Genomic DNA, 21,755 nt, shown 5'->3' with positions numbered 1-21,755 from the left:
AAAAAGGGTGGAAGTAGAGCTCATAAATAGGGATCGGTTAAAGATTGGAATGATGCTACCTGCTGGAGACTTACTGTAGAAAAGCTCCGCCATGAAAGGAAGGTCTTTGAGGGCAAGACCATGTGTCTTTTCTTTGGCATCAGGAAGTGATGTTTGCTTGTGGGAGGAAGAAGGGGAACCTGGCGCTCTGACTCACTCTCTTTTCCTGTGGACTCTGGCGGATAGCGGACGAGAAATACGCTCTCCCTTTAATAGATAGATGAATGTAGGCCTTTCTCTCTCTCTTTACCAAATTCTTATTCTCCTTAATAAATGCTTAAAAGTCTAACTCTTGCTAAAGCTTATAATTTATTGGCAACCACTCATTAGATATTTTAGACAGACTAGCTAGAATTTTAGCTTTAACAAGATGATAGACGGTGCATGCAATCCACATTTGCGCCCACTGTACATTCTGAAATCAAATGGAAAATTTATTACCTAGTCATCTTTTGGGAAAGCAAAAACAGCATAATAGAGTGCTGAATGATGAACTCACACTCGGGAAGATCTGGGTTCAGATTCTTCTTCAAACATGTCTCAGCTGTGAGACCCTGATAAAGTCACTTCCCCTCTCAGAACCTCAGTTTCCTCATCTACAAAAGGCAGGTAATAAAATGAAATGATGCATGTGAAACACTTTGCAAACTTTGAAGAGCTGCATAGAAATGTGAGCTCTTCATATTGTCTAGGAGTGTGTTTTCCTTTCCTAAAAAATAAGTTTTCCTTAGTGATCTGCTTGAAATATCTATTTATGTGCCATTAAGGAGGGCCTAATTTAAAGGCAAATATGTTCTTTTAAGGTATCTTATTCATAAAATTCTTGGGACATCTCTACTGAGTGGACTTACAACAAAATGAAATTTCATTCAACTAACATTTGGGTTCTTGGCTCTTACACAGTTCGCTGTGACATTCTAGGTTCTTTTTTTAATTTCACCAAATAGTGTATTGTTTTATTATTTTAAGTCAACAGTTTTGTAATCTCTCAACCAACCGTTTGAATATCTACTATGTTTCTATATACACATTCCTCAGAGTGTTTTTATAACAAATTATCTAGGGCTTTAATACTTTCAAAGCCCTTTCTCATCACATCCCTGTAGATAGTACATATGGGAATAGTGGCCCTGGTCACACAGCTATTAAGTGACAGCGATATGATTTGAACTCAGGTTGCCTGCCTTTGAATATAGTATGTTTCCACTATATCACAGTGCTTCATAGAAACAATTAAGTAGACCCTTAATTTTTCTCCATATTTTTGTGGGTCCATGGCATTTTATTTTTTTTTAATTATTTTCAGAATTCAGATGCATTTTAAAAATTGGGGACACAAACTGAAAAAAGTGTTTCTTAATGTTGAAATTTTGTTTTTGTTTTTGTTTGTTTTGGTTTTGCTTTTTTTAGTTCTTTTAGTGAGGCATTTAGGGTGAAGTGACTTGCCCCAGGGTCACACAGCTAGTAAGTGTTAAGTGTCTGAGGCCGAATTTGAACTCAGGTACTCCTGACTCCAGGGCCAGTGCTCTATCCACTGTGCCACCTAGTTACCCCTTAATGTTGAAATTTTGAAAATAATTTCTCTTGGTGCTTTTATTCTATTAGATTTTTGGATTCTTGTTTCACCCTTTTTCTCTCCCTCTGCTTTCTGTCTTTCATAACAACTGTAACAATAATGAGCTATTCCTCAAATGGCTTTTGTAAAAAATGGGTATCTTGATGTCCTAAGAGCCATTCAATTGTGTGATACTTCTGCTAATTGGAAAGAGTGGAAGCAGTATCTAATCTAGTTCAAGAGGGGATAAATTGCTGTATCTGTAAAGGATAAAAGTCTGTTGAAAATGCAATGCAATACCCAGAAGTTACTGGATGCTTCTATGAGTTAGAAAGTATGTCTGTAGATGAAAAAAAAAATGTGTGTTGTTTGTCTATGAGCTTCTGGAATTAGATTTCTGTGTTGCCTTTTATGGGGTTATTTTTGTCATCATTTTTGGGTCTTTACCTGTGATTTCATCTAAGGACACTATATCCTTACTATGGAAACACCTGATCACTATCTTCACCTAGAACTTGTAGCCTTACTCAGTAGTCTGAGCCACTGAAAGGCTAAGTAACTTATCCATGGTCACACAGCTAGTATGTTTGAGAGGTCAAATTTCAACACAGAGCTTTCTGACTCCAAAGTGCTCATCCTCCATATACTCACCTCATTGCTTTTCTTTTCTTTTTCCCTTAGGGGTGTCATATTATCTATAAACATATTTTTAAATTAAATTTAGTAGTATGGTATATAAAATTCTTTTTATATACCCTCCCCTTTCTTTTCATTGTTATTTTTGCCCTTTCTAGTTTTTTTTTTGTTTTTTTTTGTGGGGCAATGGGGGTTAAGTGACTTGCCCAGGGTCGAACAGCTAGTAAGTGTCAAGTGTCTGAGGCTGGATTTGAACTCAGGTCCTCCTGAATCCAGGGCCGGTGCTTTATCCACTGCGCCACCTAGCCGCCCCCTGCCCTTTCTAGTTTTAGTGCTATTAGTGGGCCCATTAACTGCTAGTAAACCTCAACTTTTTTTTTTTTTACCTTTTTTGGGATTATTATAAATAAGGAATAAGGGACCAAGAAATTTTGCAGTTTGATGCACTAACAAGGCATTTCTGCTAGATTGTTGTGCATGCATGTATGTGTATAATTTATATGATACTTGTACATATTCACAATACAAAATATTTTTAAATTTTTCTGGGCAACTAGGTGGTGCAGTGTATAGAGCATGAGCCCTGGAGTCAAGAGAACCTGAGTTCAAATTTGGTTTCATACACTTGACACTTATTAGATGTGTGACCCTGGGCAAGTCACTTAACCCTAATTGCCCTCTCCCCCCAAATAAAATAAAACATTTTCTGTTGATTAATGAGAAAACTGGCAAGGAGAAGTGAAATTAATAATCTTAAGTGGTAAAGTAATCCAAAAAAATCATTACTTTTAATCCTTTTTGGCTTGGAGGTATTTCAGTGCTAACGTGAATAATATATGCACTGCTAACATTATTGGAATTTATAGTATTTAACTAGGATGCAATGCTGTAAAAAAGACAGGACTCCCTAGCTTGTTCATTTCACCTTCCTGTTCAGTTCCACTAATTTACCTTGGAATGGCAGAACTTGTTCATGGGTTAACATCTGTGTTTACATACTCAGAAATTTCTGCACATGTAAAACATTTTTGTATCTGTTTATGTACACAGTATATTATGTCTTTTTGTTATGGTTTGTGTGTGGAAGCTGACCTATTTGTAAATGGACCTGCCCATTTATAAATTAGAAGGTATGACATGTTGCCCATTTGTAGGTTGGAAGGCATGACCTATTCAAGTTTAATTAAGGACTTCAAAAAAGGATAATTTCCAGATTTTCTCAAATTACAAAACAGTGAATAAGGGAAAAAACCATTTATTTAATAGATTATGAGTTTAAAAAACATTGCACTGTAAGTTTGTTTCATCAAGCTAAAAGGAAAATCTGTGCTTGCCAAGAGAAAAGTTGGTATTTGCTGTCATACCCAATGGAGAATCTAAATCAGAGAAGGATTCCCATAATACAACAGAAAAAGCACTGTCTTCAGAATCAGAGAGTCTGGATTCCAATGCAACCTCTGTTATGTACTACTTGTACTGCCTTAATAAGTCATAACTTCCCTGGGCCTTCATTTCCCAATCTGTAAAATGAGGAGGTTGGACTAGGTGTCTCTTGAGGTCCTTTCTAACTCTAGTTCTATAATTATATGATCCCTTTGAACAGTGAAATCCTCCTGATGTTCATTTACACTTGGGATTGACCTTATATATGAAGTCCTGAAAAACATTAGAAGTTCCTAAAGGAGGGGCAGCTAGGTGGCACAGTGGCCCTGGAATCAGGAGGAACCTGAGTTCAAATCCGGCCTCAGACACTTGACACTAGCTGTGTGACCCTGGGCAAGTCACTTAACCCCAATTACCTCACCCCCCAAAAAATTTTTTTAAGTTTCTAAAGGAAATTCATAGTCACTCAAAAGAACTTGCCCTCACTATCCACACAGAAAACTAAGTGGATGAAGAATGTCTATTATCCACAGGATATTATACCATTAAATGAACAAGCCATATGGTTTGTCTGTCATCTCTGTGCAGATGACTCACAGATCATTATATCATCCCTAGTTTGTTTTTTTTTCCAGAGCTTTATTATAGATATCCAATTTAATGTCCTGTAGCCAACTTAAACTTACCATTTCCAAAACATCCTCTTATCTTCCAATCCACTTGACCCTACAGCAACCACCCTAGTTCTAGGTATCATCTCTTCTTGCTCAGGTTATTGTAATATCATCTTAATTGGTCTTCCTACCTCAGATTTCTCTCCTCTTCAATGCATCCTCTGTCAAAGTGATATTTCTGAAGCACAAGCCTGGCCATGTTAATCCAGTAGCTCTCTTTTGCCCCAAGGATAAAATAGAAACTTCTTTAGTATTTAAAACCCTTTATAATATGACTCCAGCTTACCTTTCCAAACTTAGTACACATTACTCCCATTCATTCCATATTCCAGCCAAACCATATTACTTGCTATTTCTTCTAAATAATATTAAATCACCTGTCTTTGTGCCTTTGCACAGGTTAATCCTTGTGCCTGGAACATACTACTTCCTTCTCACCTCAGTTTAGAATTCTGAACTTCAAAACTCAGCCCTAGTGTCAGTTTCTATGAGACCTTTCCTAATCTGCCTAGCTGCTAGTAGTGCTTCAGAGCCCACCCTCAAGAAAGTACTTTTTATTTACTTGATATATATATTTTGTATATATATGCCTACATGTTTTCAGGATAGAAGATAGGCTGCAATATGTTTTTGTTATATTATCACTGTGCTAAGGCACAGTGCTTGGCTAATAATAGGTACTTGTTTGGTTGTTTCAGTCATGTCTGACTCCTTGTGACCTCATTTGTAGTTTTCTTGGCAAAGTTGCTGGAGTGGCTAGCCATTTTCTTCTCTAGCTCATGTTACAGATGAGAAAACTGAGGTGAACAAGGTTAAGTGACTTGCCCAGGGTCACACAGCTAGTAAGTATCTGAGGCCAGATTTGAACCTCATGTCTTACTGACTCCAGGTCTGGCACTCTATGCATTGTGCTACCTAGTTGCTCAACAGCAACAACAAAAAAAAAAAACAACAATGGTACACTGTATATGGACAATGATCCAGACCCAGAACTGAACTGGTAAAGATAATCATAATAGCTTTTGGCAAATCACATAGCTTATTTAATGACCCCAAGCATCTTTCTGAAACAAAAGTCCATATTTCTAATCAATTTTTAAAAAGATTGATTTTTTTACATTGTCATCATTTCTTAATTGTACCATCATTCTAGAATTGCCTCTTGTAGCAAAGAAATACAGTCAAGCAAAATAAGATCAACATGTTGCCCATGTCTGACAGCTTATGGCATATTTACCATCTTCAGTTTACCACTGCTCTACTGAGTGGAGGTGGAGGTGTTTCATCATTAGTCCTCTCAGTTAGGGTTTTGATCTAGGAACAGGTAGGTGTGAGGCAATAGTCTTCGACTTGGAGTTAGGAAGAACTTGTTTGAATCCCTACCTCAGACTTCAATTGTATGACCCTGGGCAAGTCCATTAACTTTCATCAGACTCAGTTTGCTCATGTATAAAATGAGCATAGTAATAGCATCTACCTTACAGGGTTCTTAGGATCAAATGAGATAGCATATATAAAATATTTTGCAACCCTTAAAGTGCTATATAAAAGCTAGCGTTTATTGTTGTTATCCAAATTCAGATGTCGTTTACTTTTATTTTTCCTTCACATTATCATGGTCATTATGTCTTGTTTTCTTAGTACTGCTTACTTTTCTCTTTTTCATTTCATAAAAGCCTTTCCAAGGTCTCTGAATTCTTCATATTCACCCAGTACTACTTTTTTTTTTTTTATGAGGCAATTGTAAGCATTAAGTGTCTGAGGTCAAATTTGAACTCAGGTCCTCCTGACTCCAGGGCTGGTGCTCTATCCACTGTGCCACCTAGCTGCCCCATTTATCCAGCACTTCTTACTACATGGTAATATTTCATTAATTCACAGTTTCTTCAGACATTCCCCCAAATACCTGTATTTTTCTGGTGATGTATGACAGGGACTCGTGGAATACCACAATGTTTAAGAATAATGGGGAGAGGGGGCAGCTAGGTGGGACAGTGGATAAAGCACTGGCCTTGGATTCAGGAGGACCTGAGTTCAAATCTAGCCTCAGACACTTGACACTTACTAGCTGTGTGACCTTGGGCAAATCACTTAACACTCATTGCCCTGCAAAAACAAAACAAAAAATAAAACCCAAAGAATAATGGAGAGACATGTGGTAGATGTAAACAGGATACAACATATTAAAAATGAGGACTTGCACAGTATAAATGATATAAAATGTCATCAGACCAGTAGGGAAATAGATAAGATATAACGTATCAAGAGTGAAGGAAAATTGGGGGGCAGCTAGGTGGCACAGTGGATAAAGCACCGGCCCTGGATTCAGGAGTACCTGAGTTCAAATCCGGCCTCAGACACTTGACACTTACTAGCTGTGTGACCCTGGGCAAGTCACTTAACCCCCATTGCCCTGCAAAAAAAAAAAAAAAGAGTGAAGGAAAATTAATGCATAGCCAATCTCAAAAGTATCAGTATTGAACTCTGCATTTTTATGTTCATCTGCCAGAAACAATTTTATTTAATTTAACATTAACCTAATATGCAAACATTTATAGCTGAGAAAGATAAATGTTAAAACTGGCAGAGTCCAGTTCACCTTGCCCTCCAGTATGACTTTCTCTGCCTCCATAATGGTTTTAGGTAACATTTATACATATCTTGAAGATATATTAAGATACTATTTGAGTTAACACTCTGGAATAGATAAGTAATCCATTCTCTCTCAAACAGCTCTTTCTCACTTCTGGAGTAAACAAAGGGACCTCCTTGAGATAGATAGACCTTTCACAGTTGAGGAGGTTGGGTTATGGCACCATCATTTTAGGAGTGTATGGAGCCAATGACAAGAAAAGATTGGGTACTACCCAACATTAATCCCTTAAATAATTCAGCATCTTACTAAAGTGTTAAAAAATAAACCAAGTATTTTTTGTTCAGATTTCATTTGAGATAAAGTGTTTTTGCAGTTAGCATTAGACTAAATAGGAAAACATTTATTTGAAGGCTATTGTGCTGGATAGATAAACCGTCAAACAAATTATGGGAATTAGCAGTCTTCAAAAGAAGATATGTAGGCCATCCATAATCATATGAAAGAATGCTCCAAACATTAATAATAGAAATGCAAATTATTTCTGAAGTTTCACCTCCCACTCATTATATTGGCAAGGATGGCAAAAAGACAAAAATTGCAAATGTTGAAGGGGTTATAGAAAGACACGCATAGTAATGCATTGTTGGTAGAACTTAAACTGGTCCAACCATTCTAGGAAAATAATTTGGAATTATATTTTTAAAAATCACTAAGCTATGTATCCTTTAATCCAGCAATGACTCTATAGAGATCAAAAACAGAAGGAAAAAAATCTCTCTGTATGAAAGTATTTCTAGTGGCATGGGTTTGTTGTTTTTGTTGTTGTTGTTGTTTTTTTGGTGAGGCAATTGGGGTTAAGTGACTTGTCCAGGGTCACACAACTAGTGTTTAAAGCTGGATTTGAACTCAGGTTTTTCTCATTCCAGATTCAGTATTTTATCTTCTCTTTGATCTCCTTGCCATGATACAACTTGTAAATACATTGGATAGGGAGGCATGACAAAGAATGAGTAGCTGGTGATGACAGACTTTTGAATTGTAAGCCTGTGTGGCTAAGAATGAAGATGGTGCTCTCCACAGTAAAAGGAAAAAATGGAAAAGATTTGGGGAAAAACATAATGAATTGAGTTAATACACATTGAGTTGAAGATGTCTGCGAGATATCCAATTCAAGATGTCCAATAGCCATTTGGTGATGTGAACCTGGAGGTTAGGGGAGGTTAAGGCTAGATGAATCTGAGAATCCCTAGTATAGAGAGAATTGAATCCATGGGAACTGATGAAATCACTAAAAGAAATGTTATAGAGGGACTAGATAATAGAGTCCCATGACAGAGCTTTGTGGACCCCCACTGTTAGCAGATGTAACCCAAATGAAGATTCAGTAAAGGAGACTAAGAGAGAATGGTCAAACAAGTAGGAGAAGCAGAAGAGATTATGTCACAAGAACCTAGAGAAGAGAGTATTAAGGAGAAGAAAGAGGGTGACTGATGGTGCCAAAAGTGTTTGAGAGGTTTAGAAAGATTAGGATTGAGAAAAGGCCATTAGATTTGGCAATTAAGAGATCACTAGTAACTGTGGAGAGAATAATTTCAGTTGAACCATAATGTTGGAAACTAGACTGTAGAGTTAAGAAGAGATTAAGAGGAAAGAAAGCAGAGACACTAATTACAGAAGGCCATTTCAAGGAGTTTAACTATAAAATGGAGGAGAAATATAAAATGAAAGTCAGCAGGGAAGGACAGATCAAATGGAGGTTTTTTTGATGATGAAGTGGGGCTGGGGCATGTTTGTAGAAAGTAGAGAAACGGCTGTGATGTTTAAAATCTAAATGTGTGGTCGCCTTAAATTAGAAGCTTTAGCACCAGTCTTTGGGCATTAAGCATTTATTAAAGCATACCAGGTATTCACGTGGCATTCAGAAAGTTAAGAAAAGACCTATCTAGCCTAGAGTTCCAGCCTGGTCGGGTTCTTCCTTACGTCCTCCACCTCGAGCCTGCTTCAACCACGAACTCTCCAGCAAACTGAGTGTGGAAGCTTTTTATAGGTCCGGAGCATGGGTGATCCTTATACACTGCTTCAAGTTGGATTTGTTTCTATTAACTCACCACCTGGGGTCTGTAGTTTCTAGAGGAGTCAGCTGTGCAGCCCCTCTTCAGTCTGCTCTCAGAAGCTCACCAACCTGAAAGAACTCAGAGCGAGCATTCTCTTTTCTACCTTTTCTCTCCCTCCCCCAAAAAGGGAGGTTCCCCCTAGTGACGTCAGTAGTATACATCACTCAGGGCAGGCCAGGTGTGGCCTATATCTAATCATCCCAAGTAGGTACTCTAGGTACTCGAGTAGTTTGGAGAGACTGAAGGTAAATTGAGTCAGTAATGATAGACAGAGCAATCTGTTAGAGAAGATGGGATGAAATGCAATCACATGGACAGGAAGAGGTTTCCTTTGTCAAGAAGGGCCTTTTTTTCATGAGAGAATGGAGTGAAGAAGCAGATGTAGTGGTGGAAGGCAGCTGAATGATGTGATATGAAGAAAGATGGAGGGGGATGAAGCAAGGTGCTAATCTGAGCTGATAGAGGGAAAGGGGAACCATGGAAGGTTTGAGGAAGGAGAAAAGGTTTGGAAGAGCCACTTGGTGAGTGGGACAGTAAGTAGATTAGGGAAGTATATTTTTCTTCCTGCATTGAGGACTCAATTGAAATTATTTAATATAAATTTGTAGTGTATTAATTCAGTCAGCACAGTTACATCATTTTCTCCAGTGCTGTTCAGCTGCTGCACATGAGTTGTTTGAATCCCTATATTCTTTCCTCTGGATTTTTAAGAGTGTTGTAGTTTATATCATCTAAAATTCAAGTTACTTAGAGCTCATTTTAATAATTGAAAATACACTGGAGTATCTAGTTGTAGAATGGGAGATCATTTCTAGTCATTTTTTCCACTTTAGAAAATTTAGGTAATCAAAGATTGTAGTATCTCTTATAGCTATGTCTGATTCGTGTTTGTACACAAGAGAATTTTGCATTACAACCTGTTTTCTTAGAATAATTTATTCTTTATGTTTGAGTTCAAAGAAATGCAGTGATCCTTTTGATTTTCAGTAGTAATTACCAAGGTGATAGATAAATATCCACTGATGTAATAACATTATGGGAAATTATAAATTGCTTCTTAAGAAATCAAGAAAAAATATATTTGAAAAATATCACCTGGATTTCAGATTCATCACATTTATACAAATACATATATATGTACATATATATATATAATGGATAACAATAATTTTTATTATGACCATATTTTTGTTATTTTACAGTGAGTTGGAACAAACTGCTCCCATGGAAGAGACTGCCGAAATAGAAGAGCACCAAGGAGTAGCTGAAGGAGAAGCTTTGACTAAGTATAGTGTTTCATTTAAGTATTCTTAATTTGAGCAAGCTTTAGCAGTACTGGTCAGTTGATGGTTCAGAAACATGGTAATACAGTAGAAGGATCTGCTGGAAGATATTCTCTCAGTACTTATTTCACTATTTGCAATATGTTTATATTTCAAGGACTAGGTTTTATGATCATATTACAAATCATAGAATTTCTACCAGTACACCAGCATTGACTAACTGATAGCCTTTTTTTTTTTTGGTGAGGCAATTGGGGTTAAGTGACTTGCCCAGGATCACACAGCTAGTAAGTGTTAAGTATCTGAGGCCAGATTTGAACACAGGTCCTCCTGACTCGAGGGCTGGTGCTCATACCACCTAGCTACCCCTGATAGCCTTTTTTTTAAAAAAAATTATTCCTTGTATCATTCACTTTTTTTGCTTAACATCTAGAGATAGTTTTCAGCATCCATTTTTATAAGATTCTGAGTTCCAAATTTTTCTCCCTCCCCTCCAAGACTACAAGCAGTCTGATATAGGTTATACATGTACAATCATGTTAAACAAATTTCCACATGTTGTGAAAGAAGAATTGGAACAAAAGGGGAAAACCATGAGAAAGAAAAATATATTTAAAAAAAAACCCAAGGTGAAAATAGTATGCTTCGATCTGCATTCAAACTCCATAGTTCTTTTTCTGGATTTGGATAGCATTTTCCTTCATTAGACTATGCTTTAATCTTCATTCAGACTCCTTCTGTTTTTTCCCTAGAGATGGATATAATGTTTTCATCATAAATCTTTTGGAATTGTCTTGGATCATTGTATTGCTGAGAATAAGTATCATTCACAGTTAATATCATATAATATTCATGCTACTAAGTACAATGTTCTCCTGATTCCGCTCATTTCACTTTGCAGCAGTTCATCTAAGTCCAGATTTTTCTGAGAGCATCCTTCTCATCATTTTTTAATAGTGTTATAGTATTCCATCACAATTACATATTGCATCTTGTAAGGGGCTAAAATTCTAGCTAGTCTGTCTAAAATATCTAATAAGTGGTCACCAATTAATTATAAGCTTTAGCAAGAGTTTAGACTTTTAAGCATTTATTAATGAGAATAAGAATTTGGTGGAGAGAAAGGCCTAGATTCATCTGTCTGTCAAAGGGAGAGCGCATTTTTAGCTCCACTCTCCATCAGAGTCCTGACGAAAGAGACTGAGAGTGCCAGTCTTGCCCCCTCTTCCTCCCACACACAAACATCACTTCCTGACACCAAAGAAAAGTCACATGTCTTGCCCTCAGGCACCTTCTCCTCATGGTGGAGGTTTCCTACAGTAAGTCTCCAGCAGGTGGCGTCATTCCAGTCATTACAAACTTGTTTGGCCATTCCCCAATTGATAGGTATTCCCTCAATTTCCAGTTCTTTGCTGCCACAAAAGAGCTGTTATGAATATTTTTGTATATATGTCTTTTTCAACTTTTTTGTTTTTTAGCTCTTTGAGATACAGATCTAGTAGTCAGATATGCAGGGTGAAAGGGTATGCACAGTTTTATAGCCCTTTTGGCATAATTGTTCTCCATGATGGTTGAATCAGTTCACAATTCCACCAACTGTGAGTAGTACATGAATGTTTCACTTTTCCAATATCCCTGCAACATTTTTCATTTTCCTTTTATGTCATATTAGCCTGATATGAAGTAGGACCTCAGAGTTGTTTTCATTTGCATTCACTTCATCAAAAGTGATTTAGAGGGGGCAGCTAGGTGGCACAGTGGATAGAGCACTGGCCCTGGAATCAGGAGTACCTGAGTTCAAATCTGGCCTCAGACACTTAACACTTACTAGCTGTGTGACCCTGGGTAAGTCACTTAACCCCAATTGCCTCACTAAAAATTAAAAAAAAATAGTGATTTAGAGCATTTTTTCTTATGACTATAGGTAGCTTTGATTACTTTGTACGAAAACTGCCTGTTCAAATCCTTTGACCATTTATCAATTGGGGAATGGCTCTTATTATAAATTTGACTAAATTCTTTATATATTTTGAGAAATGAGGCCTTTTTCAGAGAAAATTGCTGTAAAAATATTTTTTTCAATCTTATGATTACTAGCTGTGTATCTCCCTCCATCCTATTTCCACCCCCATTTATCCTATTCTCCCTTTTTCCTTTCACTGTCTATCCCCAAAAATGTTTTGATTTTTAGTATGAAAACTGCCTGTTCAAATCCTTTTATCAATTGGGGAATAGCTCCAGAACCTACCCCAGCTCATTCAGTCATGCCCAATGTCTGCTGCTGGTTTGTTGGGGCTTGGCCTATGCTCAGCTCTCACCCCTTTGTAATAATAGACCTTTCCTACTGACCTTCTAAATTGTCTAGCTAAAAAAGTATTTCACCCTGTTCTTTTGTGGGTTATGCTACTTCAGAATTTGTTTTGAGGCATTATTTTTTTTTATTGAATAGAATTTTATTTTCCAAAATATATGTAAAAACAAATTTTAACATCAATTAAAAAAAATTTGTGTTCCAACTTCTCTTCCTCCTCCATTCCCACCCCCCACCCACTAGAACTCAAGCATTTCAAAATAAGTTATACATGAGTGGTCATGGAAAACATTCCCATATTAGCTAGGTTGTGAGAGAAAACAGTCAAAAAAACTCCAAAACTTCAGATTGAGGAATTGTCAAAGAGGAAAAAAAAGTTTTTTTTAAATGTGTTTCCAGGGGCAGCTAGGTGGTACAGTGGACAGAGCACCGGCCCTGGAACCAGGAGCACCTGAGCTCAAATCCGGCCCCAGATACTTTAAACCCACCAGCTGTATGACCCTGGGCAAAGCCACTCAATCCCAACTGCCTCACCAAAAAAAAAAAAAAAGTGTTTCCATCTATTTTCAGATACTATCACTTCTTTCTCTGTAGATGGGTTGCCATTTTCATAAGTCCTAAAGGGTTATATTGGATCATTGCCTTGCTGAAAATAACTACATTGCTTCCCAGCAGATCATCTTACACTATTGCTGTTATTTTGTATACAGTACATTTCACTCTGCTTCAGTTCATGTAGGTCTTTCCAGGGTTTTCTGATAGTATCCTGTTCATCATAACCTAAATAAAGTGCCTTAAACTTGACAAAGGATTTTCTTCATATTAGCCCAGCAAAGTTGGTACCATACATTTTGCCATTATATTCAATCATCATAACTATTTCCCTCCATCCTATTCCTTTCCCATATTTACTCTGTTTTCTATCTTCTTTTAAACTATTCCTCCTCAAAAGTGTTTTACTTATGATTGTCCCCTCCCCTACTCTGCAGTCCCTTTTTTTTTTCACCCTTCTTTCCTTATCCTCTTCCCCTCATACTTTCCTGTAGGGTTAAATAGATTACTCCTCCCAAATGGGTGTGAATGTTATTCCCTCCATGAGCCAACTCTGATGACTTTAAGGTCTTTGAGCTAATTCTGTGTTCCAAATTTTCTTCCTCCCTCTCTCCTCCCTATGAAATCAAGCAATTCAATATGTCATACTTGTGCAGTTATGCAGAACATCTTTACCTTCCTCAAAAGTATTTTGCTTTTTACTGCTCTGTCCCCCAATCTGCCCTTCCCTCCTTCCCCTCTTCTCCCACCCCCTTTATCTCCCTCCCCTCCCTCAGGGCAAAAATATATTACTATATCCACTTGAGTATGTATGTTAGTCCTTCTTTGATTCAATTCTGATGATATTAAGGTTCACTCACTCCCCAATTCCTTCCCCCTCTTCCCCTCCCCTCCATAAGCTTTTTTCTTGTTTCCTTCATGTGAACAACCTCTCCCCAGACCATCTCTCCCCTTCCCCCTCCCCCAGTCTATTTCTCCTACACCTCAACCCTATTTTAAAGATGTCATTATGGGTTAGTTAGATGGCACAGTGGACAATGCACCAGCCCTGGACCCAGGAGGCCCCAAGCCCAAATCTGGCCCCAGACATAAGACACCCCACAAAGAACAAAACATAAATGCTTTACAAATATCATCCCTTCATATTCAGTTCAGACCTGTGTCCTCTGTTAATTCCTTACTGAGATAGTTCTTATGAGTTCAAAGTTTTATCTTCCCATGTAGGCGTATAAACAGTTTGATCTTTTAATATCCCTCATGAAGTCTTTTTCCTGTTTATCTTTTTATGCTTCTCCAGGGTCTTGTATTTGAAACTCAAATTTTCTATTCAGTTGAGGTCTTTTCATAACAAATGCCTGAAAATCTTCTTTCTCATTGAAATTCCATGTTTTCCTCTGAAAAGATGATGCTTAGTTTTGCTGGGTATGTGATTTTTGGCTGTAGTCCCAGTTCTTTTGCCCTCTGGAATATCATATTCCATGCCCTCCGGTCCTTTAATGTAGAAGCTGCTAGATCTTGCTTTATCCTTATTGGAGCTCCACAGTATTTAAATTCCTTTTTTCTAGCTGCTTGCAATATTTTCTCCTTGATCTGGGAGTTCTGGAATTTGGCTATAATATTCCTGGAGGTTTTCCTTTTGGGATCTCTTTTAGGAGGTGATTGGTGGATTCTTTCAATTTCTATTTTAGCTTCTGCTTCTAGAATATCAGGGCAATTTTCCCTCACAATCTCTTGGAGGATGGTGTCTAAGCTCTTGTTTTGGTCATGGTTTTCAGGTAGTCCAATGATTTTCAAATTATCTCTCCTAGATTTATTTTCCAGGTCAGCTGTTTTTCCAAGGAGATATTTCACATTGCCCTCTATTTTTTTCATTCAATTGGATTTGCTTTACTGTGTCTTGGTTTCTCATAAGGTCACTAGCTTCCATATGTTCAATCCTAATTCTTAGGCAATTATTTTCAGCAGACAGTTTTTTAATCTCCTTTTCCATTTGACTTTTCAAACTGTTGACTTTTTTCTCATGACTCTCCTGCATTGCTCTCATTTCTCTTTCCATTCCTTCCTCTCTTTCTCTACATCTTCATTCTGTCTTTCCTACTTTCTCTTCAAAGTCCCTTTTGAGAGCTTCCATGGCTTGAGACCAGTTCATATTTTTCTTGGAAGCTTTGGATGTTGGAGCTTTGACCCTGTTATTATCTTCTTCTTCTGAGGATGTATTGTGGTCTACCTTTTCCCCCAAAGAAGTTTTCGATGGTCTTCTGCTTTCTCTGCCTACTCATCCTGGCTTATGATTTCTTTGCTTTTTACTCCTTCTTAAAGTGTGGTGCTGCTTCTAGGACACACTGTTCGTGCTACAGCGTGGCCCAGGGGGTGATCGGCCTTCTTCTCAGCCTGCCTGGCTTGTGAGTAATCACAGCCGCTTTCTCTTTGACCTGGAAACAGAAGTCTGATTGAACTCTGATTCTCTATGGTCAGAAGCTTGGCGTGCTTTTGCCCCTCCCCCACTCAGCCACCACCACTCGATTCAGCCCACTGGTTCAGATCCAGGGCGCTTTGCCCCAACTCCAGTAGATACTGCCTCCACTTCACCCCAGCTTACCGCCGAACCCCCTCACCAGTCTGTGATTGGAGCCTCAGAAGCTGCTGGTGCTGAAGACTCTGACATGCGCTTGAAGCAGTGTCCCTGGCTGGGTCCAGACTGTGCACTGAGCTATTCAGCCTGATCAGTAGGTGATCAGAATTGCCCTCTTTTGCAGGGAAATAGTCTCACTCTGTTCTTATGTGCATTAGGCTGTTCTGGGTTTTGATTTTTTTACCGCATTATTTGGGCGTGAATGGATGGGTTTATTTGGAGCTTGTGGGAGTCACAGCCTCTCCTCCGCCATCTTGGCTCCACCTCTCTGAGGCATTATTTAAAGTTGTTTGGAAGGGAATTTGGAAGAGCTCAGGTGAGTCCCTACCTTATCTCCACCATCTTGGTTCTGCCCCCCTACATCTACTTTTCTCATTTATAGTAACCTTATATTTTCCATATATTCTGTAACAGTTATGTTGTCTTTGATAGGAATTTTTCAGAACTTTTCTGGGAATTTTTCCTTTTGAATTTGGTTTTGTTTTTCATGTGTATTAGTTCTTTACAAATGACCCATTAATTACACGTTCAATGGAGCATAAAGCCAAAGGTGTTTTTTTTTTTTAAGCAATTGTCCTTCAGTTCTTGAAAATTCAGTGGAACTAGCCATTTGATGCCTAAACTTCTCACTCAAGGGGAAAGTGAGGAGTAGTGAGAAAGGGAGAAAAAGTATTTGCAGAAAAGTTTATCATCTTGTGCATGAGAGCCAAATATCCATGCTTCCTGAAAGCATAGCTGTTTTTCAGCATTATAGGACTCAGCTGGCATTTAACAATATCGCACAGTATGTTTGTGTCTTGGCATTTTTCCATAAATACTATTAAGGAAGGTCCTGAAATATTTGACAACTAAGTCTTTCTGTTTACTTCTCACTTAAATACAGATTGAAATCTTTCTGATAACATTTGATATGGTCACAGTTGCACTAAATAAATAATACCATCTGTTATTTTATATATCATATGACCTGTAGTTTAAAGAATTTGGTGTCAGGAGGTTGGAAACCATGTTTGTTTGTAAATTAAAAGGAATAGCTTTCAGTGTCTTTACTTTGTTTCATTAGAATTTACCTCCTTTTGAAAGGAATTAACTGTAAAGAGAAGAAAAGAACTTTTTAATGGAGCATTTCTTTTAATTATATATTAGGAGAAATAATTCATTTTGTTTTATTTTTGCTTCAGTTTTTTTCCTCTTTTTAAAGTTTTCTTTTTTCTTAAATATGTATACATGAACATACTTGTGTTTTATCCATAGTGGAATATCTTATTTAATGCATTCAGACTTATATTGTGAATTTTGCAGCCAATTTGAATACAAATATATTATTGACCTCTTTCACAGGAGATACATGCTTTTTTATCAGGTATGTTGAGGAGAGTCATGTTTGCTAACTATAGCTGTTGTCTTTTTTTTTCTTTTTCAATCCAAGTCTATTTTCTCTCACAATATTTATGCTTTGAACTTTGTTACTACTTAACATTTTTTTCCACACGTGGTCTTTCTCTGTCACTGTCTCCTGTCTATCCATCTCTCTCTCCCTCTCCTTTCTTCCCTCCTCCTTCTCTCCCACTCTGGAACTGTAGCAGCCCCTCATATTCCTGAATCCACTCCTGATCAGCACAGGAGATTTGACTTGCTCTGTTTCTGACCCAGACTGGTTCACCCCTTCTTAGGAAGCATAGTGGCCTCCAGGAGTACAACATATTGGAGCTGCAGTTAGTATAGATGTGCAATTGGCTTAGCATCCTGCAGTTCAGAACTGAACTAAGTTATTCCACCAGTCCCAGCCTTCTCAGCAGCACAGATAACAGGCATATGTCACCATGTGCAGACCTATGTAACTTTTCAAAATTAGTTTTAATTGGCATCTTTTGTTTATATGTGATCTTCATTAACCAATATGTCTTCTCCTTACCTTAAATAGATCCATCCCTTTTAAAAATGAAAAGAGAACAAGACAGTTCAGTACACCTATCATTCAAGTCTAACAGCACTTGTATTGTTATGATATGAAATCCTTGAGAGTAGGAATTATTTTAATTGTATTTTTATTCCTAGCACCGTAGTTGGCACACAATAGGTGCTTAATAAATACTGGTTGTTTAATATGTTCCCTCCCCGACTCCATTCTCATATTTCTTCTTCAGGTCCAAATTTGGCCAATTAATGGTGTTTGTGTTCCATTTTGAATTTTTAGTTCGTGTTCTTCTTTCCATTTACATTGTTGTGGTGTATGTATATGCTTTCCTTATTCTCTTTACTTCATTTGGGATCAGTTCATATAAATCTTCCTATGCTTCTATAGACTTTTCATATTCATCATTTCTTATGGAGCATTGATAACCCACTGCCTCATGTAGAGCATTTTGTTTCTTTCATTCCTCAGTTGTGGGGCATGTATTTTGTTTCTAATTCTTATATATTTTATACTGTCTTTTATCTCCTTAGGGACAGCACTAGCTTCAGTGAGTCCATTGATTCAGGGTTGGTGTTAGAATGCAATAAGGCACTCATGGACCATAAAATGTTATAAGAACGGGGAGAACTGGTGACAAAGGAGAACAAGATTTAAAGATACTAATTTAAATAAAATTGCTACTCTTTTGCCTCAGCATTCACCTCACCAACCTCTACGTTTGAAAGGCATTCCTACAGGGCAGTGGGAATTTTGCTTAAAACCTATGCCATCTCTCCAAGGGAATTCCTTTTGTACCTCAGGCCAACAAGACCAAACCTCTAAGTTCTTTTTTTTTTTTTTTTTTTTTGTGTAGGGCAATGGGGGTTAAGTGACTTGCCCAGGGTCACACAGCTAGTAAGTGTCAAGTGTCTGGGGCCGGATTTGAACTCAAGTACTCCTGAATCCAGGGCCAGTGCTTTATCCACTGTGCCACCTAGCTGCCCCTAAGTTCTTTTAAAGAAGCAACCCAGCCTCATAAAGCACATGCCATTCTTACCATTTTAGTCATTTTCTAATATAATTTCAAATTCCTTTTCATAGTAGCTTGAACCAATTCACAATTCTACAAACAACTATTTAACTTTAAGTTTTAGCATGTTTAAATGCTAGTGACTTTTTAGTTAGGAACACCACCATATGTTACATTACATTAAAAAACAAAATTGGAGGGCAGCTAGGTGGAGCAGTGGATAAAGCACCAGCCCTGGATTCAGGAGTACCTGAGTTCAAATCGGGCCTCAGACACTTGACACTTACTAGCTGTGTGACCCTGGGCAAGTCACTTAACCCTCATTGCCCCACCAAAAAAAAACAAAAAAACAAACAAAAAAAATACAAAATTGGAGAGAAATATAAAATGTTTAAATTAAAAGAAGACCTCCAGAGTTTCAAAATTGTATTTCATTTGATTCTGTAATATATTTTCTTTATTTTTGGGGGGGGGGGGCGCAAGGCAATTGGAGTTAAATGACTTGCCCAGGGGCACACAGCTAGTAAATGTCAAGTGTTTGAAGCTGAATTTGAACTCAGGTCTTCCTGAATCCAGGGCCAGTGCTTTATCACTGTGCCTAGCTGCACCCTGTAAAAAACATTTCTCTTGTTCTGAACTACTTTCTTGATTCTTTTTTTCTAGGTAGAAACCTCAACATAATCCAGTGTTTTAGTTTATACTTTATTTAGAATTTTTATTTTCCCAAACTACATGTAAAAACTAATTTTGACATTAGTTTTTTAAAACTTTGTGTTCTAAATTCTTTTCCTCCCTCCCCTCCCCCCGCAAGAACTCGAGCAGTTCAGTATGTTATACATGAGTAGTCATACAAAACATTTCCACATTAGCCAGACAGAAACAAAACTTTAGATAAAGAAACTAACAAAAAAATTATGCTTCAATCTGTATTCAGATACCACCAGTTCTTTCTCTGTAGATGGACTGCATTTTTCATAAGTCCTTCAGAGTTGTCTTGGATCATTGCAGTTTATACTTTATTTTATGCAGTATACATGTTGCTGAAAAGTTGCATGTAAATTTTATCATTGAAAATACACCTGGGACAGCTAGGTAGCACAGTGGATAAAGCACCGACCCTGTATTCAGGAGGACCTGAGTTCAAATTTGACCTCAGACTACTTAGTAGCTGTGTGACCCTGGGCAAGTCACTTAACCCTCATTGTCCGTGTCCGCCCTCCCCCCCCCCCCCCCCCTGCAATACACCTCAGGAGCCAGGTGCATTTTACTTAAGGAAAACTCCCAAAGAATTCTTTGCAGTGTGAATAATTGCTTCCCAGCTTTTCTGTTTAAGGTTGGATTTTTGGTCTGTTGTATATCTGGCATATTATTTCTGGGCATACTTTGAAATACGCTGTCTCCAGATCTCTAGAGTACATGTCCAAGACTCCCCAGCTCTCTTTTTTTTGGTCATGAATTGTAAGATGAAATAGTCATTTGCCCCAAAATTTCTTATTCCTTCCAGTGCAATCATTTAATACTTGCTGAAGAAAATCTGATCTGAAATAGAAGCTCTTGTTTGTTCTTTAGATTGGCATACTTGTGATATTATTGGCAACAATATACTGACTTATTTTTGACTCGAAGTTGATAACTATGTATTCATTCTTACTGAACACCAGACCATTGCCAAAGCTTTAAATAAGGGTTCTCTTTAGTATTATATTGTAAGCGTTAAAATCAGCCTTGGGGCCCTGCATGGGCTGCCCCTCCCTCAGCCTAACTGCTCTACCCGAAGTGCCCTGCACTGAGGCTTGGCATTTGTGTGAATGCAGCGTGGCCCGAGTCAGTGAGAAAGAAGGGTTTATATTTAGGAGTGGAGGTAGTGAAGCAGGCAGACAGTGAAAGGAGAGAAAGTAGAGAAGAAGTAGGGAGAGAAGAGATGCTGAGAAAGGAGAGGAAGTACTGAGGACCCTACGAAGCGAGGTGGACAGTGAAAGTGGAGGAGTGGAGACGCTGAGGGGTAGCTAGGGAAGAAGCACGGGTGGCTACAGAGAGAGAAGTTAGAAGTGAAGACGCTACAGAGGGAGATGCTATGGAGAAAGGAGACGCAGGGTAACACTAAGAAAGTTGCAGGCCGTTATAAGCGCAGACAGTGGCCAGCTAACCCTCAGGTGAGAGAAGTACAGGCAATAGGAGAAAGTTAAAAGAGAAAGTGGAGAGAGAGTTCACTGGCTGAGGTTTCAGGTTGTATACTTTGCATTTCTATACCCTTATCTTTTACATTTATTCATAAAAATAAATCCTTGTGCTGTTAAATGGAAAGAGGCTGTTTGCTTATCACTTTGGGAGAAGCAGTGGGGGAATTTTAAAATGGCCCTTGCAGACTGACTTAGGCAGCTAATTGCCAGCTATAGCTTTACCAGCTAAAAGAAGTCAGATAGCCAGCCAGGAGTTCACAGATTAGGTCCAGCAGTTAAAAATATTTTTACATAGAATGGCAACCATGAAGGGATTTATGGCCCAGATATAATTTTTCTTATAGCTATAGATATAATTTTTCCTATAGCCCACAGTTATAAAATTTCAGATTAGCAGTTATAGTCATATATTTTTTTTAACAATATTAACCAAACAATTCTTAATAACTATCACGGAGGAACCATCATTTTGGCAACTTTTGGTCTTACTGATATGAGTTGCTTTTGATATCATGACTTATTTTGAAAGGATTCTAAATATATAATTTTAACCTAGTTATCCCTTGGCAATATTGTACCTTACTATGCATCTCTTGTCAAAACAAGCAAGAAAAAAATCAAGTATGGAAGAGAGGCAAGTCTTTTGTAAGCATGTTTTTCTGAGTAAAGAAGAATAGACATGGTGCTGTGTTAGTGATCCTAGGGAAACCACTATGTCTGTTTTAAAATTCACAGGTTTGCATGTGACTTTACATTTTTCATTTTATTGCTTTTCTAGCCACTCAGTACTTTCAATTCAGTATATTTTGTAGTGTCCAAATAATTTGTAGATAGTATTCTTATTTTAAAACACTTTTCGGGGCAGTAGGTGGC

At 37.8% G+C, this 21,755-nt stretch overlaps 1 protein-coding gene across 1 annotated transcript in view; it reads left to right on the top strand.

Annotated features, from left to right (window-relative positions):
- The window catches only part of HABP4 (hyaluronan binding protein 4), a 42,158-nt gene that overhangs the window by 12,699 nt on the left and 7,704 nt on the right, over nucleotides 1–21,755 (top strand). The window contains exon 4 of the mRNA XM_044001836.1: nucleotides 10,200–10,283. Within this exon, the coding sequence (XP_043857771.1) occupies nucleotides 10,200–10,283 (84 nt within the window). The remainder of the gene's footprint in view (nucleotides 1–10,199; nucleotides 10,284–21,755) is intronic.

This window comes from Dromiciops gliroides, chromosome 1 (genome assembly GCF_019393635.1).
Source record: "Dromiciops gliroides isolate mDroGli1 chromosome 1, mDroGli1.pri, whole genome shotgun sequence".
In the NCBI taxonomy this organism is placed as follows: domain Eukaryota; kingdom Metazoa; phylum Chordata; class Mammalia; order Microbiotheria; family Microbiotheriidae; genus Dromiciops; species Dromiciops gliroides.
The sequence above is the reverse complement of the archived record's forward strand: the minus strand, read 5'-3'. Positions and strand labels throughout refer to the sequence as shown.